Here is a 26,237-nt window from a genome sequence, read left to right as displayed (position 1 = left end):
GCATCTTCCATTATCTCAACAATGGGCACCCAAAGAATTGGTGCCACATTTCTGTTGAAAACTGGTGTGCTAATGGAAAATGGAACTAAGGAGAATTAGTGCAATTTGGTATTTTAAAGGTTATAATGTCATATATGTTATAATATCAATATATTATTAAACAAAATAATTCATTTTATATGCTGATTGATGCCTTTGTTAGCAGTATTTGAAGGAATTACTATCACATAACTTTATTTAAATCACACATTTCCAAGTCACTTGATAAAGAGAGACAAATTTATCCTCGTGTTACTGGACCACTGCTTTCAGTCTGGGATCTGCAGATTTTTTTGTTACCTAATTGTTTCCCAGGGAATTGATGAAGAATAACCTCTTTGAAAATACTATTATCAGTAAAATTTCCTGTTAAGAGAAAGATACATGACCATTGGAAAATAGCTTGGGATATGTAAACTGAAAATATTTGAAAACATTGAAAACATATTAAAAAAATCGGAGAAAACCACTGCCATAAGCTACTTTTAAAATTTTAAAGAACAGAGAAAATGATTGAACATATTATGATGAAAAAAGTATTTCCAGCCATGCTATACAGGATTAAAATGAAAGGATTAAAGCACTATATCTCATGTTTCAGGAAATAAAATGATTTATTGCTCCAGTCAGGAAGATGTTTCCCATGCATGACTTTACAAGGAATTGCTTATGAATCATATCACACTTATTTCATATATATTTCATTTTGCAAAAATCTGATTGTGGACTTTATGGCAAGCTCATCCAAATGTAGCTGTATTTGCTGAGTAAAAATTGATGACAAGCAGAAGAAAAAAAGTCACTTTTAGCCATGATTTTCTCTTTATTTCTAAACAGTGATGTTTCTACTTTGTGTAATTATTGTTGTGAAAACAATTAATTATTTTAAATTGTGCATGGATTCACAATTTAAATGCACCACTGTTTAAAATATATTAAGTAACTGCTCTACTGCTTTTACCAAACTGCAATACTGTATCAGTGGTTTTGATCAAGAAACAGTTTAAAATTCTGTTTAAACTCAAAATATGGAAGGTTAATTTAAAGATATATAACTTGATTCTTCATCTGGTTTACAATGACAATAAATCCATTTGCTTTGGAATAATTGTTATTGATTTTCATCAGTGTAAAGAGTTTTAAGTCTTCTTTTCTTAGAAGATCTGGTGTTGCTTTTTTTTCATTACACCTTGTTACAAAAAAATGAAAAGGTTCTTATAGAATGGAAATGATGAGCAATGTGAATTTTCAGGCAATCAAAACATTTTAATGATCTCATTAAATGTATCATTTACAACACATGTATGTTAAAAGAAATATGTTTCTCTGGGTTAGTAGAGTTGCTGGGTACACAATGTGTTTGAACATGTTAGGCTTCCAGTAGAATCTATGCCAGAACTGCAAAAACTTGGAGGAAAAAAACTGCAGAGTTTCAACCTTTTTCTTGTGTCAGTATCTTCAGAGGCAGAAACTTTTTAATCATATTTTATGCAAAATGAAGAAAAAAGGTGTTACAAGAACTTGGTAGATTTTTCTAGGACTGCATCTCATTTGATAGATAAGGACTGCTATTGAATTCTGTAAGATTGATTATCATTCTATCATATTGCAAGGATTAATAATGGATTTTCTTAGGCATTCAACAGCTAGTTTTACAGGGAGAGCCGTTTTCCTTAGACCACAGTTTTATCATTAGTTGGTTTTTGTATGCAGTCTTGAGAACTTGGAAAATGAGGGTTCTTGAAAAGAAACAGATGGTACAATAGTGGTTCTTAAAGCTTCTTCGTCCATTTGGTTGCCTCTTCTAAACCACAGTATCCAGAGAAAAACTCCTATTTAAAACAGGCAGTTCCCTGATGACTCACAAAGGCTGGAACCCCAGTGTTGTAAAAGGAACGGGGTGCTGATCCAGGGACTAAGAATTTTTTTTTTTCTGTCTTGGGGCAATCCAGCATTGGAACTGTAGGTGCACTAAGACCATGCCTTCTAAACAATAGTTTTCAATGTGTATTAATGAGAGATGTGTCCAGCTTTCAAAATTGCATCTTTGCCAGATGTAGGCAGCATCTTTCTGGAAGGAATGACCTGTTTTCCACCCTGAGCCAGGCAGCACAATGGGGTGACAGGTCTGGGCTGGAGAGAAAAGCTATTGCATTATATCTCTGCTATTTCTTTTCATTGTAGTATTGTTCCTGCAGTGGTTTGGCGACGAGTTATATGTTTTACAGATAGGTCTGCTTGATGAGGAATCCTTGCTTTAAATCCTTTCTAGGGTAAATCAGGTTTGTAAATCAGACCGTATGGTTCCTATTGGAATGTGAACGATCTCAAAGGGATGGCTTGGGTTTTGAAAACAAATCTAAGCTAATACCCAGTGTTCCTGAAAGAGCTGTTAATATCATGAAAACTGTTGTTAAAGTCCCCTTTTAAAATGTAAGAACTTGTCAGACCTCCTCTTGAGTAGACCTGCTTGGAACAGCTGAAATGTCACACCCAAGCATCCTCTGCTAGGTCTGGCCATATCTCTTCTGCCTGGCCACATCTTTAATGCTTCATTGCAGCGATTCCAGTGCTGCCAATCACAATGCAAACCAGAGCATAATGTGGCCCATCATGGTTTTGATGTATTTGCTGCATAGATAACTACGCAAGGCAGTTAGCCCAGCATGCTTGGCCCTACCAACAGCAAGAATGACTCTCCTCAGGGTTCCTGCAGGAAAGTGAGCTCCCAGACATTTGCCACCCACAAATTTTGAAAAGGTGTTCAAATAAGTCAAAATTCATCAACCATGTAACCGAGTTTTTAACAGTCCACGTTTATTTGTACTGGGTGTGAGCAATGAGCTGTGTTTTATAAAACCTCTCTGAACTGAGGGAGCAGTGCAGAGCTAGGAGACAAATATGGGACTCTGACATCTCTCTTTCCCACCAGTCTAAGGTAGCTTCTGCCACTATCACCAACACAGTTCCAGGTGAATTAGCAAGGTTAGTAGAATAACAAATTAGGCTTTATTTGCCTGTGATAACTGGTGGCATTTTAGCGGCTGCATCACCTTGATCCAATGAAAAACAACAAAAAGGTTAGCACACCAGCAGCTCTGATGATACTCTTCCTGGCACTGAGTGGCTATTTTGTGGAGAAAAACGCTCTTGTGTGTTCAACATTAGCAAGTCTTCACTACCTCCTGATGAAGAAGGAAGCTAACCATTTCTGTGCCTCAAAAGGTCCTTTGTATTCAGTTATACAAATGCATGTGCAGCGTTTTTCCTGGACCTTTTAGATAGAATCAGTCCCGAGGAAAAAGACATTCCTTCTGCTAAATTTCAGACCAAAGCAATGTCATAGCCAAATTGCAAACCTCTAGGACAGGGCTTTTTAGTGGAAATGCTGACATAGTCTTAACAACTTTGTATGACTCCAGCGGGCACCAGCCTAAATTCTAGTTATGATGTGCATTTAATGGCATGGAATCAAATACAGAGTGTAATGGGATATTTTAAGATACTCTGTTTGAAAGGAATAAGTACTTAAACATTATTTATGAACCATATCATTTAAATGCTTCTGAAATGTGCCATTCAGTCCTTGGGTGCATGAAAAAAATTTCTAATTGCATTTCTCAGAATGAACAGTAGCATAGTTTTCTTCCACAGCTTTAATGCTGAGGCATTTCCAAGAAGAGGGTTGGTATTATTTAGTGGAAACCTTACTAGAATATCTCTGGAAAATTAAGGTTTTCATTTTTTCATTGTGGTGCTCTCTAGTTTTTCAGTTCAGCCTTTTGAGGAATATTCTGATTTTTCTTGGAGAATATCTTTGAAGATTGTTTCTCTCTAGTTAACAGTGTCTCTTCAAGAGGACAGCAGTTATTAGTATTTGTTGTGCTCTGCTAGGCAAATCAGCTCTTTATTGTGTGTATCTTTTATACAATTAAAGTTAAATTGATAGCATAAAAGTTTTTCTCTCACACAACCTAATGTGCTGCTTTTTTTTTTTTTTGCTTTTTTTTTGTAATGCTGAGGAAGCATTTGCTCCAAAAGGGGAGTTGACATTCATTAGTTGTGCAGGTTGACAGTAAAACTTGTTTTAATGCAGATGGTGACTAGAACTCTCATTGCTTTTGCTACAAATGGGAATGTAGTGTTGAAAGCAGTCAGTTTTCTTTATTACTCAGTTGCAGCCTGGAACTTTAAAACATCTACTTTATTCCAGAAAGAAACCTGTTCCTTCAGCTGTTATTTGCTGAATAAAAATCCTAACTGAAATAATTTTGGTGCAGAAGGTTTCAGAGCTAGTCCTAGTAAGTTTTAGCCATTGGTTGAATCTGGTTTTAATTAATTAGCAATAATCTGTGAGAAGGTCTCAAAGCATTTTGGTAAGTTAAAAATAGAAACAATCTTTGGAGAGGTACCAGTCTTGCTAAGCCAAAAAGACTCTGTCACTGCTTCTGTTAAGCCAGAACTCCACTCCTGCTGTAAGCCTGTCCAGCCAGGAGCAGGAGAACCCCAGTACTTGGCTTTCAGAAGTTCAAATAGCAGAGTCACAGTGCTGGTACCGGCCAACTCTTGAGGAATTTGCTTTGAAAAAGACTATGGAGTATATCTTGTTTCTGAAAGTTTGCAAATCACACTGTTTAGGAAACTTAATTTATATACAAACACCTTTTTCAGGGGATATGGAAATTATATGATTTTCATCTTTTAAAGAACAGGTGCAAATTGATGATATATTAGGATATATAAATGGCTAATAACTGGAATTGCAATTAGTTCAGTGGTTGATGAAAATTTAAAATTCTATCTTAATCCTGTGGTAAGGTCTGACTTTAATTTAAGTTCTTCATTCCACATGATTCTTACAGGTGTGCTTTTTTTTTTACTTTTAGTAGAGTCAATTGATACAGAAAAGTAGTATGGTGCTATTGGCATTACGGGAAAAACCAGTAATGTGAAAAAGACACTTAATGTTGTTTAATAATGCTGCAACCTTCTGTTTGATTGACAGGAAACAGAACATACTGAGATGTGTATCTAAAGAGCAGAGTTTCATAATGAAAAAAACTACATGTATGCACTGAATGTATAAGCTACACTTTTGAGACTTTAGAAATTTGCTAAAAACACTTTACAACTACAGACATTTTCACTAAGTCTCCTGTTTTTCATTTGGAGGAGGTATCATCTGTCACCATTTAATCATATCTGGTTTTAGCTATTAAAAAGGCATGTAATTTTAATTTTTGTGGCTCATTAGTGTGCAAATGCCAATGGGCCTAAACTCCTGGTCTAAATTCAAATCCCTCTGCTTTTGAGGAGACTGTGACCACCTTTTAGAAACACAGCCACCATAATCTGAAAATCAGTCTGAAAATAAGTAACCAAAAAAAATTGTTTAGAGCAACTCCACTGGAAGCAGAAATGGGTACACAAATTTTCCAAAATACTGAAATATAGTAAAATAAAATACAGTCTTCTACTGAAAAAGTTGTAATCACAATTTCATGATCTAACTGAATCTGCAGGACTAAGAATCCCCAAAAACTAGAAAAGTATAATGCATTTGGCCATTGTAGTTCCTTGGAGAATACATAGTATTTGCATTATCTCAATTTTTTTATTAATAAACACATTTATTTAGATAGTTGCATTCCTTGAAAAAATAAATTAAAAATGAAAAAAGAAACTGAAACAGAAAAACTTGAGGGTGGTCTAAGATGTCTGTCTTCTTTATGTAACCTTTTGCATTTTATGTTTAAGAACTGACATTCCAAATGATTTTCTTTGGCTTAATGCCTGGAGTGAATACTGAGGCAGCAAATTAGGAATGCTTAAGAAGTCCCACAAAGAAAGATGTTTGCTGTGAAAGTGCAACTAATGTGACACTTGCCCTGGAAGCTTCCTAGCCTGCTCAAATGATAAAAGATGGCGTGGGTCTGTGTGGTGCAAGGGGAGTGAGTGGGGGCTGAAAGTGCCACGTGCTGAGCTGCACGAGGTGTCTCCAGAGCTATCTGCCCCTGTGACAATGCTGACACTACCCTTTATTTCTCCTCCAGGGGCTAACTTTGTCACTCGGAAGATCAGCCGCTCGGTAGCCAAGATTCACCTTGGGCAGCTGGACTGCTTCAGCCTGGGCAATCTGGATGCTAAGAGAGACTGGGGCCACGCCAGGGACTACGTTGAGGTAAGCTGTGGGATTTTTTCTGAATCATCTCTGTGGAGGGGATAATGCTTATTGCTGTAACTTCAGGTTATGGTCCACAGAGGGCTATCTCAAGATTTTTTTTTTTTTTTTTTTGCCTATTGAGGTCTGTTAACTTTGTCTTGCTCTTGACTTCAGATTAGGGAATTTAGTAACACAGCAGTCTACCCCAGGCATGACCTGAACAGAAAAATAAATCTTTGGGTTTACATTCCTTGCCTGAATTCCTGGGGAAGGGGTCTGACTACAACGTGGTTCTATTTTAGAGTGTTTCTTCAATTCTTTTGACAAATTTTATGACTGATAAAATGACTTGATTTCAGCAAGATGCAGAATCACCTGAAATGAAAGATGCTGCTGGAGGTTGGTGACCTTTTTTTAGTAAGGCAAAAATTAGGCCTGTATCAATGATCAAAGCCCTCTTTGGTTATATGTTATAAAGAAGCATCACAAGATAGTTGTGATGGCAGGTATTGGAACACATAAGCCTGCACTTGGTGTTTGAAATGTCTGTAGTCAGGATTTGTTTCTAATTTTATTCTACCCATCTACTTAAGCAGACAAACAAACAATGCCCCTGTATTGTATTACAAGGAGACATGAATGACCATGTAGGAAATATTGTCTTTTCCCCAGGAGATTTTTGTCCCCATTTTGGTGCTTAAAGATTTCCTGTGGTCATTGGACTATTTCTGTCTTTTAATAATTCCTTGCTGGGAAACCGGATTTGACTTCACCATTCATTGATGTAGTTTAAAAAGATGACGACTGTTTGTTTTGGTTTCCTATATTACAAAGTAAGAAGTATCTCAGTGGGCAAAAGTCTTGATTTTTATCATAAATTGAGACTTTAAAGGTTGAGTAAAAGCTGAGCTCTCGAATCTTCTTTACAATCAAAAAGAGCAAGAAAACAAAATCATAATGCTTCTCTAAACTGATGTCCTGGATGACATTAGAAAAGGTAAACAGCCATACTGCCTTGGTATCAAAAGGGTTACATCAAGCAAGTGAAGAAGGTGATTTTTGGCAGCCAAATGAAGTTGTGTTAGGTTCTGTGCTGCGTTTGTGTGTGAGATGTCAAAAGCATCATGAGTGTAATGACTGTGCCTCCATGGCTATGGTTTTATGTTTGTGGCTACAACATTGGTTGAAGTAGTTAAACCAGTAAACCATCCCAGTCATCTTTTTAATGCATAAAAGGATGATCATGAGTGATCACCAAGCCTCAACCGAAAAGAAGTAAAAGGTAAGTCAAATAAAATGATCAGTCGCATGAAAATAATGAATATGATTTGTTAACATCCATTGGATATTTCATAAAGACTTCAGCTATGACATTCCAACAGAAATTACACTAGGTCATAAATCATGGGATGAATCCTAAAGTCTTCTCTAAGGGAAATCCTAAATACCTCCCTTGTGCCTTCTGGGTTAGACCCTTGTCCTGTGTTCACAGAATCACAGAATGGGTCAGGTTGGAAGGTACCACAGCAAATCTGGTCCAACCTTCCTGCTCAGGCAGGATCATCCTAGAGATCATTGAACAGAATTGTGTCCAGACAGTTCTTGCATATCTCCAGTAAGGGCAACTCCACAATCTTTCTGGGAAATCTGTTGCAGTGCTCAGTCACCTGCACTGTAAAGAAGTTCTTCTCATATTCAGGTGGAACTTCCTGTGTGTCAGTTGCTTTTTTTTGCCTCTTGTCCTGTTGCTTGGCACACCAAGAGCCTGGATTTGTCCTTTTGACACTCCAATACAGATAAACACTGATGACATTCATCCCCTCTCTTCTTGAGGCTGAACAGGCCCAGCTCCCTCTGCCTGTTGAGGCTATCATTCAACCCTTAAAAATCAACAAGTAAATCCAGAAGGATGAATAGCTTTCAAGGCCTTTGGCCTCCAGAAAGAATGTAGTTGTCTGAGGTCTATGGCACGAACACATGGTTTTTTGTGCAAGTAGCATTCCAGGCTTTTAGCTACACATCTTGGGCCTGTCCCAAAATCTTCTGGAAAGAATTCCTTGCTAAAATATAGTTCATCTTGAGTATTTCTCATCCCAGAGAGATATCATCCCTTCAGATGATGGGAGAGTTATTATCAATTCTCTAATTCCCTGAGTATTGTGGAAATATGGTTACAGGCAGCCTTCTAATGGGTAAAAAATAGGGTAACTTTAAACTGGAAATAAACTATTATTTGAGGCTTTAATGGACTGGAAAGTAGGGCTTAGAGATTTAACATTGTTCAAATAAATGCATAATATGTTAGAAAGCATGATCATATTTACAAGCATTTTGGGAGCTTCCTTAAGCATATGGCTGAACACATAGGGATATATCTTATCCTCTCCATATGTAGCTTTAAATCCCATAGATATTAATACAAGTAACACATGTGCATATAGACTAGACCATGTACTGTGTTTCCTTTCTTCTTATTTCCTTATTAGGGATAATAATAAAACCATAAATACATTCCTTTTTGTTGTTTTATGAAATATTATGGGTCAATTCCTGATCTCACAAAGTTTATGAGCCAAGCCATTGACTTCATGGAGAAACAGTATCCTGTATGTGTTGGACTTGAGAACATCTGATGGTCACACAGCACAAGCAGAATTCATGACTCTCGAGCTTTGATTATATGAGTTCATTTGACTGCCACTGTGGTTTTGGGCAACCTCCTTTGTGCACAGTAAAGCATGGAAGCATTTACCTGCACTGAGGCATGTAGGTGCCCACTGAGGGATGGGTTGAGGGTAGTTTGGTAGCAAATGATTCAGAAATCTGGGGTTTAAACATGGTTTAAACATATCAGTAGAAAATAGTTGGAAAATGTATTTGATCAGGATTTTGACCTGGCACTTGAACTGCCACCTGCAGCAGGGTACAGCAGCATTGTGCTGGTGAATGAAAACTGGGAAGTCCAACTCACTGGAAAGAAAGGATTCCATTCAGTGTTTGAAGAGAACAGAATAGAAAAATGTAAGCATTGAAAATGTTTGGTGTGGGATTATAAATTTTAACCTAAAATTAGTAATTCTTAACATATTGGCAGAAATTGTTGCTGCCTCGTGCTCTCCCTTTCTCCATTATTTATTTTGCTGTGAGCCAGCACAGGTCTCAAGAGATTGTACTAGAGATGATGATCAATGCCACTGAGTTGGAAGAGGGGAAAAGCAATACATCAGTGCTATCGACATATGAATCTTCTGTGTACTATTTTGCTTTGTGAGGATAACATACCCTTTATTTGTTGCAGACTATCTGCCAGGTATTTTCAATTATTGGCACAACAACAAGCCTTAAGTTTGCTGAGTACAGGGGAAGAATCATCCTGCTGGCCACACTGTTGCTGGTACAGGCCAAGATGCCATTGGCCTTTTTGGCCCCCTGGATGCACGAGCCTCCGTTCAACAGCTGAGGTTTTTTCTGCCTTTCCCTCAGTTTCCTCTTTATCACCTGCTGATGCTCAGGTTGCCTTCTGCAATTGCACTGCCCATACCTCAGTGTTGTGCAAACAGCAGAAATACTGCACTGAAGAAAGCTGTGGAAAAGCCCGTCAATCTCGATCTTACAAAACTGAAAGAACAAGTCAAACATAACAGTTTTAATAGTCTTTAGGTATTCATAGAGATCAGAAATATTGTCTCTTGCCTTCAATAGAAATCCAGCAAGTACGTCAAGCAGTAATTACAGAGGACTCATAATTGAGTCATAATTGGCTCCAATTCAATTAATTACATGTCTAGTCAAAAGTTTAAAATTAGGTGTGTGCCCATATTCATGGTGAAGTTGGGGTGCATTTGATATTCAGAATGTATGGGAATCGGCTTCCATTAATTTGTATTTAAATAATATAAAAGAAAACAATCAAAGCAAAAGAAAACTGTTTATAAATAAGTACTATAGTAATTTATTGTACAGACCAATCAAGCATATTAAGAAACTGTGAAACTGCTTAAAGAGAAAATTTCTATCTTATTTTCTTTTTAATTGGCTCTAGTGCTGATTCATATGTAAATCTGTAATTAAAAGCACAAGAAAATACACAGCCATTTTTATTGTCTTAGAGAATTCTGCACATGTTGAAATTTAGATAATAAAATCTAATCTTTGTTTAAATCTTTAGTCAGCATCACCTGGTCTTTTATCAATTATTTTTCTACTTGCCATTCTAATAGGCAGAAAATGACCCTTGGAAACAACAGCTACCACTGCTGTTGTGGGAAATCCCTTCTTGTATGTTTGTGCATAAGTTTAAATATAAAAACTCTTGCCAGACAGAATTATTTGGAATTTTACTTTACTCTTGTGCATAAGAAAAGGAGCCAGCCAGCAGGAGTATTGGCCGAGGATTTCTACTTTTGTTTTGTTATTTTCTTGTAGCATTAAGGATATGTTGTCTTCTGAGATACATTACACCTTAGTCTGCTAAGACTTGAAGTTTTTTCTGAGTAATTCTTTCACCATCCCAGCTGAATTCTTGTTTGTGAGAGTCTTGCTTTAGTAAGGACTGTTGGTTATAAAAGGAAAGTCAGTTGTATCTGTCTGTGTAACTATCTATGCATCATATAGTTATGAGATTGCCTGATGAACTTAAAGGCATGTTTTTAAATGCAGATTGCCCTTTTGATATGGACTGAAGTGAAAAATGCTTTTCCTTTCTTACTGCTTAGTTTTTATGTTTAAGGTCAATATCTTCTAATAAAAATGATGAAATAATTTTAAACCCTCGGTGATGGGCTTGCTTCAGGATTAGTGTATAGCCATCCAGGTAAAGTGTATTTTGTGCATTTCCAAATACACATAACATTTTCTTTCCATCAACTTGTCTTAGGTGACTTAACTAATGTCTCTAGTAGGCCGAACTGATCTTCAAATTAAATCAAATCTGCTCCAGTTGAGGTGATTATGCACTGAACTGCTTCCATCTAGGTGAAGTAATTGTGAGAGCATCAGAACTTGTAAGAACCTTTAGGAGAAAAGTTTGATAGTCTGTGCTCCTTTGGAACAACTACTGAACATTCATAAAACTCTTGACAGGTACTTGCTGAAGCAGTACCTTTTCTAGAAGCACATGTATCAAAGAAAATGAGACAATGAACATTCAAAAATCTTTAATGTAGAACTAAGTCTCATGCTGAAATGTTTTTGAGAAAGCAACATCTTCCCACAGGAAGTATGCTCTTGCCAAGGGCAGAATATTTTTTGATTTCCTCATGTAAATATTTAGGACTTGTGGAGATAGGTGTCCAAGATCAAGGAAGTGACATTTGACCACAGTAATAAGTTCAATCATCCACCCAAATAGTGACCCAGTTCTCAGGATAGAATACAGCCAAAAGTGGTCACAGCACAGTCTCAGCTGGTTTCAAATCAAAGATGTGAAGTTCACCCAGAGCTGACCCACAGGCACTGGCGCTGGAATAGAGGCACTTCTTCTTGACACAAAAGAGTGCTGGAGGAGCAGATCCAGAAATAATGATTGTCTTCCCTCTTGATTGAGTCTATAGGTAAAGACACAGATGAGTGGATTTCCAAGGTTGATTCATGGCATTGTTATTTTAGTAAATTATTTGTACGTGTTGCACCTCAACTGAAATATTCCAACCCTACAAAAGAGCTTGTCTTGATATGAAGTGGTAGATGGTGTCACACTGTTTGGTGTCACCAAACAGGTGTCTCCCCACCACGTCTCTCATACCGAATCAAAATACAATTCTGTGACACAACGATGTAATTCCTCTCTCTTTATTGCTGTCCAGGTAGGCTCCATCAGGCTGCCTCAGTTCTGTAGGGCACCCGTGGCCCCACTTGACTTCTGGCTTCAGAAATTGCTTTTATTTCTCTGCTTTTAGTTACAACCTTACAAGTGGGACTGAAGACCAAACATTTTCCCCAAGGCTATATCTGTGCAGTGCCAAAAGGAACCACCACAAATTATTGGCATATAGTCAAGCTCTCCTCAGTGTACATTTTTTCTCCATTCTCCCATACAAGCAGAGAAAAAGATGAAATTTAAATAATTATGTTTTCTGTTCACTAGAGCATGATTTGGTGCCAGCAAAATGTAGGTGTAATTCTCAAACATCTTCTTTCAGTTTTTTAAAATATGAGCAAAGCTTCCCTTATGAAGATAGAATGTGTTTTAGAATAACTGTGATAGGGAAAGATTTATTTTTTAATGCTAAATAAAGGCTTACATTTTGGTAAATAGCACTGCACACTAAAAGACTGTATAATGCATTTCTTTCAGTGTATGTAATTTAGATTAGACTTCTTGACTATTAGAAATAGTTGCAGTTCTCAGCAGAGAAACACACTATCATCTTAATTTTACTCATGTGGACGATGTCTACAATGAAGAAAAACAAACCCAAACCAAGTCCTTTGTGGTTTTTGAAATGCTGAAGTCTGCAAATAATATGATGCTAAATAACTACAGCATAAATGGGAAAATGTGAACACCCTTTATTCATGTATGCATGCACACACGTGCGCATGTGAATGTATGATTCTGTATATGGATGATTTTTGTGGAAATTGCTTTCAATTTTAGATAGCTTGAGAGGTTCATTATGTGCTATTTCTTTAAGTTGAAGATGATTGATAATAAGGGATTGTACAAGAAAGTAAGTAGCTTGTTGCAATAGACACGAATGGTCTCCATAGTTAAAACATAAAAATGAGGCAAGGAAAAGTTCTTAATTACAATGTGTAGGTGTTCTGTCTAATACACATCATACGGCATTGATTCCAGCAGTGGTGCACTGTAAGTCCAATTTTAAATGTTATTGTTGCTAGACCTTTCAGAAAACTATCCTAGACTTTTTCAGAACTGTAGCATCATTTTTCCCTTCTTATTTTCTTGCAGACATATTTTCTGTGAGGGAAACATATGTAAATAAATTTTTTTCTTATTTACACAGATTTTAATTTAACTTTCTTTTTCAGCACTTTCATGTTTGACCTATTAGTGTTTTTAGGCTTTACAAAGCCAGAAAAAAGTGCTTTCCTCAGCAAAACCATCTGGTTCAGTTTCCTGTGCCTCAACAATGATACATGTATTATCAGGGCCACCCCGGTGGTTTTCTAACTGGTCTTGTTACAGTGGTGGTCTTACAATTCAATTGGAGTGATGGAAAGGTTAGACTAAGGCTTCTTTCAAGTATAAGGTTTCCAAACTGATAAATTATGTATTGTTGTCATATTTCCGACAGTGAACTATTTTGCCGTTGTGACTTGAATGAGGTATCTCTTCCATCAAATAACACAATTACAAGAAACCTCCTGACAAATTCTGCTTTTGCAGCCTATTCTTGAGAAAACCAAATTAAGGCACTTTGCATATATAACTGTAAATGTGGGCTGTATTCCTATGGTTTTAGTTTTCTGCTTTGACTGTCAATGTGTGAAAACCCAGGTAAAATTGTGACAGGGTCCATATTTAGAAGCTGTCCTTTCCCTTGTTCTAAGGCCTGTGGAAGGCAGATGGGTGTCAGCAGAGAGACTACACATTGCAGATAATGCACCATCATTGCAGTCCAGCTCTGTGCGTGCTGCAGGACAAGATCTACCCATTAGCAGGTGGCAATATAGCACCAGGGTGAAAAAATGACAGACTAAAAAAAACCACAAAACCAAAAGGTCTGTTCCACCTTCCAGTCAGCCTTGTGGGTTAACATGGGATAACTTCAGGTGAGACTCTGGGAAAGAGATGAATCTCAGAGGGAGATGGGATTGTCTGGACCTGGGAGTGAATGTACCAGACAGCCTGCTCAGGGCTGCAGCTGTGCCTGGAGGGAAACCACTGCCCCATCACGGGATGGAGCATGTTCACCATGGAGTGAATCTTCACAAAATTTAACAGCAAAGGACTCACAAGTCTCTCTTCAGTGCTTGTAAATCAGGATTTTACCTTTTTTTTTAAATTTTTTCCACCGTAGTCCACCCAAAGTTTATGAGTTGGACAAGTTTAAGGCAAATGTGAAGGAAATGTTCCTGTAAACATTCTCTAGGCTTCTGCATGCAATATTTCAAATACTGACTCTACAAGAAAACCCGTAGTACATGGAAAAAATATTGAAGTTGAATACGAATTAAATGTATTTTTTAATTAGCTGAATCAGTTCAATTGATATTTTTCCTTCCTTTCTTTTCTCTTTTTCCCATCATCAGTGGGGGGAATAAAGAAAGAAAAAACCTAACCAGGTGTGGCCACATTTGAACTCAGAATTTTTTTTTCAGTCAGTTGGTATTTGGCAACATTTTAAAGAATGGGAAGAAGTGTATTTTATTGGTAAATGTTAGGCAACATTAATAACAGGTACTGCTACCAGCCCCACCTGTAATAACCCAGGTAGTTTCTCTTTATTAACTAATCTAGGATTTACAGATTTATTTGAAGCTTAGAATAGTGCACCACATTCTGAGAAAGCTCTATAGTATAGTTGGTTTGAATTTTAATAAGGGGGAAAAATCCCTTAAAACAGATCATTAAAATTTAATGACAACATTTTTAAAACCCTATAATTGTTCAATTTACACTGGAAGTCAAAAATAGTTAATGGTGTTGTTATGTCTGTGTGGTAACATCCTTGCCATAGAATTATTGTTTTCATTTGAAATCAAGCCAATAAAATATCATAGGCAATGCATTCCCAGAAACAAAGTTTTTAGTCCTCCAACTTCAGGTCATTTCACTGAAAGAAGAAATGTTTCAGATAAATTAAAATGTCAGGGTTCACTTTTATAGTACTCTAGCTGTTAATATTCTGTGCATTATTAAGAAGATTGGTTATCAGCAGAGTGACGGTTCTTTTCTGGTCTGGGTATTGGGGAAAAAAATACCTTTTTTATTTTGGTTTGGTTTTTTGAATAGGAAACATTCCCCAAACCCAGAGGGTGCACTTAATATGCCACTTTTACTTATAGCAGAAATACTTGAATTTTAGCTGTAGGTGTTTTTGGATGGAGCCTTGACCTAACAACCAACACTAATGATCCAAAGGTAGAGCAGCTGAACTTTCCAGTTGTCCTTCTTTGGCCCATTTTAAGCTTTCCTGGAGAAGGCTGACTTGGTTATCAGGTTAAGGATGTGAAGAAATCTTATTGCTGTCTTGTGCTTGATTTTTTTCTCTCTTCCTCTCAAAATCCACATGATTTCTGCAGTGAGAGCATTGTGTGTTTCTTCAGGAGTGACAAACATTGCATTTGCAAGGTAGGTGAGCAATGTTGGTGTTTCCTTGTCCCCTCTTCCCAGTCAGCTTGGCAGTGTGACTGGGATGGGTTTGCCTGCAGCCATCAGCGAGGAGAATAGAGTAGAAGTAGGGCCCTGGCATGGTGATTCCTTCAAACCTTCCCAGCACTTCCTGCTCTAAAGGAGGGTCAAGGCTGACAGGAGCAAGGGAGCCAAGCATTTATCCTTCCTCGCCTACCCTGCAGATCTACAGCTCAGCTCCTGGTGTGAGCAGCCTTGGCAGCCATTCCATTGCTTTTAGTGGAATAAGGATTTCAGTGGTGCTTCTGAAGCGAGCAGGCTCACATATCCGCTTCCAAATTTTCTGTTTGGCAGTGGGATTTAAAGGATGTCTGGTACTGGACTTGAGGAAGAAATTTAGGGGATCCATAACTATTCCTATGAAATGTTGCCTCTCTGCAAGGATGACTTACTGGGATTTTTTTGTAGAATTGAAAGTACCCCAAGAACATTTGCTTACTCTTTAGCTTTCTTTCTAATAACAAGCTCTGTACATTTCAGAAGCTGATATTTTTTAGTGCAAGCTGTGCATTATTATTTCTTGATCTGCAAATGGCTTGGAGTTTTGTTTTCTTTTTGTTTTTAATATCAAGTGGTTTTCCTTCTTCCAAGAGCACTTTACAGATTTCTTTAAGGAGCAGTAAATTGCACTAGTAGAGCATGAACTCCTACTTCTGCCTTAACCTCTCTTAACATCAAGTGAGATGTTACTCTACACAGTAATAGTTTATCAAGACAACCCTAATGGTCTAATACAAGACACACATGTTGCTTTTGACATAAAGAAAAGTTGGTACAAACCATATGATCTTGTTGCACTGTGCTTTAATTTGCAAGAAAAATTAATGTTTTGTGTTGCTAATGCAGTGTATTTCCTATTCAATACAGGCACATTTCCCCCTCCCTATTAATTTATTGTGCTGCATTTATTTCCAGACCAACATTACTTTCCCATGTCTGGTGGGAATTTCTCTCTTCATCTGAGGTGTTTTAAATTCAACAAGCATAAAGTTTTTAATATATCATGTTCATTTTAAAGGAGAAATAATTGACAAGGGGAAAATATTTTGTATAGCTTTTCATTTTACTGCCAGTATTATTACTGATATCTAAGGTAGACACATACTACAAACACTGCAAGTTTAAACGTGTTCATCTGTCAAATTACAAGCAGATCTTGGAATACTGGAAAGGTATCAGGAGGCATGAGATAGAATGGTCTCCCCCACTGCTCCAATAGGTGCCTGTTCCATGTTTATGTTTATTTGATGTTTTATTTCAGCCCATAACACCTTGTGACCCACATGCCCTATCCATGGTGTGTGCTGCTGGAAAGTGTGTTTCTGAGTTCATAGTACTGGCAGCAGAAGTGATACTGGCTTGCAAGGAGGAGCCTGCCATAGAGCAGGGCTCTGCTGTGTTCTGTTTTCTGGGAATGCTAAGGTGCAGCACCAAGGAGCTTCCCTTCCACATATCTTTTCCCGGCTAACTAGTGCCTCATCTCTAGGAAAACCTTATTTTTATTTTTTTTTTAAGTATTTTAAGAGCAAGTAGTAGCAATTTAGAACTGGTGTTGGTTGATGGTTTGTGCAAGTTCTTATGGCCTGAGCACACTTAATGTAACACTTTAACATTATGTATGGCATTTTAATGGCATCTTAAAAGTATATGGCTGCTATTTTAGAAAATGTATTATTTATCCAGGTACACATAAAGGGCAAGGACATGTGTGAAGTGCTCAGCTGTAGGGCTGTGTGTTCCCTCATTGCCCCCTTGGAAAACCTGAGGAGCAGCATTGCTGAAAACCATCTGCAGGAACTGGTTTGGAGTGAAATTTTCTAATAATAATCTGATTATTAGCTTTGGTGGACTTCATTCACTGTGTCTTACATCTGTACACAGGGAGGCCAGCACAAGAGAAAGAGGCTCTATGCCTGCCCAAAGTTGCACAGTACACCTGTGACAGGACAGCCACAATTTGACTCTAAGAGTGACCTCAGGAGACATTAAAATGCCATTTAACACATTACCAATAAAACCAGGAAGCATAATAAAGAGTTTTCACCTGGCCTGCCCAGTGCCAGTCTTCAGTCTCAAGTTTGACAGAATAATGGAATTGGTGCACAACTGCCCGCTCCTTGTAATTAAGTAAATTAGATTTTCCTTAAAGAAGGCTTTTTTGTTGCTGGTGTTCATAAGGTCACATCTAAAGAAAGGCAGTGTAAAACCAACAGGCACACGTGTAAAAATATAACTTGCAGAAGAAGTTTCAGTAAAAAGTCCACCTAAACTGAAAGTAAATTTGTCATCATTCTTACTGCAGTAATTTTGGAGCGATTACATAAAATACTGTTAAATAATAGCAGAATCATGCACATTTTACATTTACTTTTAGAATACACTTAACAGAAACAAGACTCAGTTCACATGGCTTAATTTATTCATGTGAGGTTTGGGAACAAATTGTCATGGAATTGCATGCTGATGATAGGCATTTAGTTGTGCTGATTTGTAGCAGTCTGATCATTTAAATACAATGTGTCATAAATATTTCAAGTCAGGGGAAAAAAATCCAGATTTTGAAATCATTATCTTAAAATGTCTTGGATAGTTGTTTATGTTCTGGAACTGCTTGCAAAACAGTTGACTCCTAACCATGCTGATAGTTTTATTACAAGTATCTTAAAGTGCTCCTTTTTTGCTTAGATATGGACTTTTGCAGGGATACTGGTTCATATAAAGTCGCTTGAAGTGAAACAGTCCAACTTGTCACTGCAAACTCTGTCTGTGTTGGTTTTAGAAAGTACTGCTGGAGCTTACAGTGTTACCACACTTTCTTAGAAGGAAAAATCACACACACTTTCATATTTCAATAAGGCAGATAAAAGCAGGAAAATAAAACTGCCTTTAAACAAGAACAAACTGGTGGTGCTCAGGGTGAAAACCAAGATCTGGTGTCCCACCCAGAACCAACTCCCTAGCAGCTAAAAGGAGCACTGTGTGGCAGAAAAAAGCAAATGTATGCTCAGGACTACCAGAGCTGATGGAACACTGCATCCTCCTGTTGGGGGGAATGTGAGACCAATACAAGATGGGGAAAAGACTCCAATTTTTAGGGAAGTCCTGCGCTTTCATCACCTGCTCTCAGGCCAAAGTGAGCCACCAGCTGCCACTGTGCTGGAAAGGAGACTGCAATTCTTTAGCCTGGGTCAAGAAAACATGCATAGAAGGTGACAAGCATTAGCATTAGATATTGATGATTTGTTTTCTTACTCAGTGAATAGAGATGAGGGAAGGATGTGCTCAGTAGACAAGTTTGTCTTGAGAATTGTCCTTAACAATAATTAGACTTCTACTCTCGAAACTAAAAGGGACAGGTGTCGCAGACATTTTTTCACAGAAATCCTTTCTTTGGATTTGTGCATCTTCTGGGAAGCAAAGGCCCCAGAAGAAGAATGTGAACAATTGTTATCAGCTGCTGTGGCATGCAATAGGATGCACCTGTGATTGGTTCATGTTCCATGTGTACAATTAAGGGCCAATCACAGGAGCAAGCTCGGGAAAGATTCCCTGGACACAGAACTTTGTTATTCATTCTTTTCTATTCTATTCTTAGCTTAGCTTAGCAGCCTCTGCAACTTCTCTCCTTATTCTTTTTAGTATAGTTATAATGTGTTATATATCATATATCAATAAATCCAGCCTTCTGATCATCAAACAAGATTTTCGTTCTTCTCTCACCCCAGCGACCTCATCAGGTCGCTGTAACAGGACAGGATCCCATTTACTGTGTTATGAATATTCTGCATTTCTGCAGAATTAGTATTTTTCTGTTGGACACACAGAGCCAGCTAAGCCTGGTTAGGAAGAAGACAGCAAATGTGGGTTCCCTGTGTAACCTCCCAGCACAAATAGGCATGTCAGCCTAGGCTGCTAAAATAGTCATTTTACAGATGCTAAAACTAGTCATTAGTGATGCAGATCAGATTGAGAACAGCGCTGCAGTTGTTTCTAATTAGCAGAAGACTCAAGTGATCTTAAACTTTGAATCCTTCTGCTTACCTGCTTGGTGGCAAAGCCCACAGCTGGACTATGGCCTTCACTTACACAGGTATCAAATCAACCATGTACAGCAGAACTTTCTTCCAGATTTCATCCTGAAACTTAAAAATTAAGGCATGGATGCCTTTTTATTAATGTCTTCAGTCCCTTGGTTGTAATCTTTTTAATGATGCATATGTCTTCATACCCAATTTGTGTACCTTCCTGCTTTGTGGCAGCACAGACACAGGCTTGCATGTGTGTGCATGGAGCATGCTGCTCCTTCTGTCTTGTGTTACAGGGAATAACAGGAGTACAAGGATTTGTCCTCCAAGGCTGTGTGTGGGGACTGTTGAGGTAGCCTCTGAGATGTTACTGAAATTTTAAGACTGGTGCCCAGTCTTTCCAAAAACATCCTTTTCTGATAGATATTTGTTAGGCACCAAAGCCTGATAGGTGTCTGCAAATATAAAGTACCAGGGTTTTTTACACTGAATTTTTTTTGCTTTTCAGTTGCAGGAACGTCATTTTTTCTTGTCTTTTGTTAGAGGTGTAAATCCCCATAGATAGAAGAAAAAAAATACAACAAGAAAGTGAATTTCGGTTGGTGAGAAGATAATACAAGAGAGGGATGCATAAGGGTATTTGAATTTTTAACAAAAACGCTTAAAGGAAAGCAATAAAATGACTTGTTTCCATTAGAATTTTCAAGATAGAGTTCCTTTGCAATGTACACACAGCAGGAATTAATTGGAAGTAGCTACCATAATATTCAGAAAAAACTTGCCAAGTTGTCTGTTCAACAGAATTTGAATGAAAACAGAACAAGAAAAGAACGTAAGAGAGCAGGCTTATCCACAGAAGCAAGAAAGATTTATACCTTGAGCAGATTGGATTTGTTATTCAGTGGCTCCTATTACTGTGATGTTTGTTGCTTTATTTAGATGAACAGTTTGGCTCTGGCTGCCTTTGTTCCTGCTGTCCAGAAGACTTGGCACGCTTCACGCTGTGCACGGTGCACTTGGAGAGGGAGACCTGCAAAAGGACATCCACCCAAGGCGAGCTGGCAGACAATAGCAGAACATCCTTTTCTTTGGAAGGGACTCATCAGGAAAGCATTGGTCCTGCCTCTCTGCATTTAGCTGAATGCAGATGAGAGGCATGATTAACACTAATGAGTGACCAGGGATTTATTGTTTACTTAGAGATAAGGCATGAGCTTCCTTCGTTGGCACATTCTGCCAAATCATTTGATCCTAGTTCACTAAGTCTTTTATTATTTGTTGTTGCTCATTTTGATAGTGGTAGTTGTTGCTTTAAGTGATTTCTTTCACCAGAATATTTTCATCAGTGGTGCTTATTTTATTTAATTTTTATTGTAAATTGTCTGAGCTGTTTGTCATTTGGTCCACAGTACTCTGGAGGTCCTTTACATGCATCACATGTTCTGCGTCCAACAGTGCTTTTTCTGTTCAGTTCTTGCCCTCCTCCCCAAAGCTGAAATAAATCAAAGTAGGTTGAGACTCAGTCGCAATAAATCAAGACCTGTCCAAAACTGGAGCCTGCCCAGTCAAAATGTCATAGCTTGGCTTTCACTGAGGATTAATTAAAGGCCTGATATAAAGCCCAGATGTGCTTCAGGAGAGTAACAAACTGCCTGGTGGTGGCTATGCTAAAAACCAAGTCTCCCCATGAATCTGCCCACCCAAGAACATGGAGGAGGATAAGGCTGAGGAAAAGGGAAGAAGGGAGGGGAGGGGAGGAAAAGAGTAAACTGAATCAAGCATGATTTTATAGCATCTATGTTGGCAGAAAACAAGACAAGCTCTATGCTAGAGCACTTCTGAAAAAAATACAAAGCCTGCATGTGTAGATCTCTAACAGCTGCAGAGAACATAATTGTTAAAATGTTCAGCATTAATCGGGAGTGGGATAAAACTAACACAGTGAGTGAACTTTTGCACTTTTTATGGTCAAATACATATATATATATATATATGTATATATATATAATGTGTGTGTGTATGTATATATATATATATATGTGTGTGTGTGTGTATGTATGTGTGTATATATATATATATGTGGCCTGCCCAGTGACTGAGCTTGCTCTGTGCCTGTTTTGCAAAACTCATCTTTACTAGAATAGTTTAGAAGATTCCTGTGGCTCTGATAGTGACAGATATGGAAATATCCATGTTTCTAAATTCATTATATTTAAATATAAATAGATAAAATACACTTAACTTACATACTGCTTGCATTATGGCCTTTGCAAAACTCCAACTTTGCTCCCAGAGGTTACAGTGATTTAATTGAACAGTGTGCATGGAGTGACACTGTCTTTTAAAAAAGACAAGTACTTAAGGAGTGTTGCAGATCAGTTGTAGGACACAATATATGGTTATTCTCACTCTCTTTTGCAGGCATAGAAATACAATTTCCTGGGGGAAAAATGAATTAAAAGAATAGTACCTCATTGTTTGTATTGAATTAAATTATTTCCTGAATAAGATTAGTCCAACATTTAATGTCATAATTGGTTTAATTTTCTTTGAATTTGCTGCATGTGGGTAAGGAGTACCTAGGCATGCCATGATGAGATGCAGTGTTAAATTTTCACAGAGTTGGGCGAGTGGTTCTGGGATAGCAGAAGAGGTCTGCCGAGCAGCGCTGCCCTCTGCTCTTCAGTCTGATGTAGTGAGTCACAGTTTATGCAGCAGTTTTGATGCCCTGGATATTCCTAAGTGTGAGATGTTTCTATGCACATGTATGTGATAGATTTGTGCATCCATTTACTTATATATCTTCTTGGAGGCATGACATCTTTTCTAGTCTCGCCTCTGCTCAGACTGAATAACTGTCACCTTGCAAAACAGGGAGAAAAGCAGGAGATAAGGAGCTGGACAAGAGGCGTGGATTAATGTCTTATTTCAGCTGAATGTGAGCCAAGAGTATATCAGTTCCTCGTTAAGGCCCCAACAAGGTCTGATGAAGGCCAGGGCTGGAGGGAAGTTTGGTGTCAGGCTTCCCAGTCCTGCTGCCTCTGTGGCTCGTCCTTTCTGCACGTGGTGGTTCCGTGTTTGTGCCGCCTTGGCAAAGCAGAACCATGGCAAGCCTTGGCTGTGACACATAGTCAGATGGCTAGAGAGTAACAGGTTTTGCTCTTTGGCAGTCCCTCCTCCTGTGCAGTGCAGAAAAACCTACTGAACCTGATACTTTCCTCTGCTGAGTCACTGTGCCTCAGAGAAACTTGCAATGCTGGGTGGGTACACACTCCTCCATAGGTCACCAAAGGACTGATTATACTACATTGCCTCACACATGGTCCTGTCTCTAAAGGAGCCCTCAGAATTATTCAACACCTTCAGTCTCCCTGCTCATTTCCCAAGACTTTGCTGCAGCCCCTTCGTGTATTCTGCAGTCTTGATTTCCACATGCTGTCCATTTGGTTCCCTGGGCTTCACCTACACTGTCCTCCTGCTTCCAGCAGTACTTCCATTGTAATTCTGGTGTCTTCCACACTCCCAGATGACGTGCTCACCAACCTGTTTTACATGGCAGACCCTTCATGGATCTCACTCTCAATTATTACAAGTTGCAGGTGTCAAAAGAGTAAATATGCCATGAGTCTTTATTGGTGGTTCACTGAGGAGAAGGTCCCTGTCAAGTTGCAGTGATTGCTAGTTTCAGGGAGCAGCAGGAATGGAGCTGCACCATGAGGGCGACAGGCTGTGTGCTCACGGTGACCCAGCACAAGCAGTGCCCTCATCAACCAGGGCACAGCCCTGCAGTGTCTGAGCTGGATGGGCTGAGACAAGTGAGGGTAACAAGGTCTCGTCAGCAGCCCCAGGCAAGGCAAGGTGATGAATCAAGTTTGGAGCTCATCCTGGTTCCAGTCAGGAGCAACAGAAGGGACTGGAGACCATCCAGGAGAGACAGTAAATGAACCAGTACATCAGAGAACAGGACAGGGCCAAGGTATGCCTACAGCACAGCTCAGGCAAGATTTGGGTGTCTGGGTCTGGATCAAAATGGACCCCTGGACCCAGGGGTAGAGTGAGCCCTGACAGCATGCTGTCAGAGCAAGAAGGGAGAAGGGGAAACTTCTTGTGGAGGACTTGTGCAGTGAAGGAAATGAAGGAACCACCACCACAGTACATTTGGTTTAGCTAAGCAATAATAAAACGTAACTGGAGTTAGAACGGGAAAGGTCTGGAGTTTCATTTTAATTAAAGTAGGGGGTTGACCCAATTAACACCAAATTACAGTGTTTCTGTGCCCCAGCCTATTGGGCAGTGGAGAGAAGGCCTGTGCCTGAGTTCCCTCTGGAGACAGGGAGTCAGTGTGCCTTGTGGGGCTGCTTGCCTCTGGGAACAATGGTTGGCTTTCAGGCTGCCAGGCTGGCCCCGGTGCTCCAGTTCCCTTCTGCTCTCAGGGGCTGCTGTAAAGTCATGTTTGGGAATGCATTACTGTGTGTGGGAAAGCCTGGACCAGAAAATGCCAGAGAAGAGAAACTTAGGGCCTGCACAGGGAGTTAGGTTTTGTGACACCCATCCTGAAGAGCTTTACAAGAGAGAAGCAAGTACAAGAAGCTCTGCTATGGTCTCTCCTCATGGCTGTATCGTTTTTAGTCTATAATTTCCTATAAAATTTCACTGTACGTTTAAATTTAGCACAAAGCCCATCAAAGTCTGGGAACTTCTTAAGATTCTTGTTTGTAACAAATTTTAACAAAGTTCAACCTTTGAGCCAGGATTAGAAAACACTAAGAAAGCTCTGCTAAATTTAAAAATCTGCTTTAGTTTTAAATGTCTTTGCAAGCTGTTACTTCTGAACACGAACTAAGCCTTTGCTCTGTGTGAGTGTAAAGGAAAGGGGGAGAAAAAAAGATTTTAAAGGCTAAATGGTTAAAATTTAACAATTAGCTACTGTACATGCTCAGGAGCTTCCCCAGCTTTCCCCTCAACCCATGTTTTCTTTATCTCCTGGGTGGTCCCTACCATCCCTGTCCTTTCTTCTGAGATCCCATCCCCCCTTTTCCTCATCTTCGCCCTCCCTGTAAAGGAGGCCCTCTCATCGCCGTCCCCGTCCTTCCTGCTGGGAAGGCTGAGACCCCTTTGGGAGGCAGCCAGGGATGTTCTTTATTTCATACTTGCAGAGCTAAAAAGAGATGAGCAGTACAGAAGGAAAGGCGACAGCTTTCTGGTGTGAGAAGTATTGCTGAACCTTGAATCTCCCAACGCTGAGCCCAGATGAACAGCACAAGGAGTGCCTCCTGGCTGTCCTGTGCTGGGGGGTTTGTCCTTAGCACTTTTGGAAATAAATCTTTTCTTCCTTCTTTTGAGAACTGGCAATCCAGTTTGAGAACTGGCAATCCAGTTTATGGAAGTCAATCCCATTCAAAGCAGTGGAATTATGCTAATTTATGATGGCTGCACAGCTCTCTAGTGAGGTAGATGCAGAACCATTAACCTATAGGTGGACAGTTTGCATATCCTGCTTGAATTAGCCTGGATGCTGTGTCTCTGTAAGGCAGACAGACAGACAGACAAGGAAGTTGTGTGTATGGTACAGCTACTTTGTCTTCCTGATGGGACTCTGAAAGCAGCTGGAGTTCTACATCAGGCTGTATCTGCTTGATGTTATAGTAGTACAGTACTTTTTCCCATCTCCCCTGCAGCCTTTAGGCACTTAGTTCTGTGTAAAGATTTGGTAACTGGCCTTGTCCTGGGCATATCCAGGCCAAACTTCTTGGGACATGCATTATTGACTTCTGTTACAGCCACTGAGGAAGAATTTTGCAGGGCTGAAAGCAGAAACAAACTCTTCTCATTCTCTCATGAGGGTCTCAGTGACATTAAACCCAGCTGTTCCTGTTGACCTGAAAACCCATGGGAGGACTTTGCCTGAGGGGTCTTTTTGTCAGGAAGGGTAATAATAATGTGATTTTTGGAAGGTGTAAGTAGTGCCTACAGTGTGGAAACTGGAAATTGCTTGGTGCAGCTTACGTTCATCTTGAAACCCCAGTGTGTGTGTGTGTGTGTGTCTGCGTGTGTGTGTGTCAGCTCTGTCACATCAGTAAGAGTGCTTAAAGGCTATCTTTTATCTTTGCTTCAGACTTTATTGTGTACAACTCATAAAATTATGAGCATCCTAAATATATGCATGATGGGACCTTAGTTTGATAATGTGGATATTAAAAAAAAAAATTACTTGAAGTGAAAATACCACACGATGATGTTTCTCCATTTCCTTGCCATTGAACGCAATAGCATTGGTGTCAAATGCTTATAACTGTAGTAATTAAGGCATTAATGGCTTACAGGACTCAGTGTAATGTGATCAGTCAATCACTTGGCCTATGGTGTCTCTGAACTTTTCACTGTGTAAGATATTATACTGTATTTGCTTAATGCAATTATGGAATAATCCTTGGTCCAGTTTCCTGGAACAATACAAACAGCCTTTTCTTCTCTCCATGTGTTCCTGGTTTACAGCCTAACTTGGAAAGGAGCTGTGTTTGGGAACTTTTGTTTCACTTCACACTGGGGTCCAATTCCAGCGCATTTCTTATTTGATTTTTGTTTTGAAAATGTGCTCCATTGTCAGCCCAATGTGTATTTAGTTGAAATCTCATCCTGTAGTTTTATCTAAATGGATAAAGACTGAAAGAAATATTAATTTCATTATAGA

The 26,237-nt window shown here is 38.9% G+C and overlaps 1 protein-coding gene across 1 annotated transcript in view; it reads left to right on the top strand.

Annotated features, from left to right (window-relative positions):
- Positions 1-26,237, top strand: part of GMDS (GDP-mannose 4,6-dehydratase) — a 409,268-nt gene that overhangs the window by 176,987 nt on the left and 206,044 nt on the right. Inside the window, exon 7 of the mRNA XM_063161557.1 lies at positions 6,093-6,220. Coding sequence (XP_063017627.1) covers positions 6,093-6,220 — 128 coding nt within the window. The remainder of the gene's footprint in view (positions 1-6,092; positions 6,221-26,237) is intronic.

Source organism: Melospiza melodia, chromosome 1 (assembly GCF_035770615.1).
Source record: "Melospiza melodia melodia isolate bMelMel2 chromosome 1, bMelMel2.pri, whole genome shotgun sequence".
Classification (NCBI taxonomy): domain Eukaryota; kingdom Metazoa; phylum Chordata; class Aves; order Passeriformes; family Passerellidae; genus Melospiza; species Melospiza melodia.
Note: the sequence above shows the minus strand (reverse complement) of the source record. Positions and strands in the feature narration are given on the sequence as shown.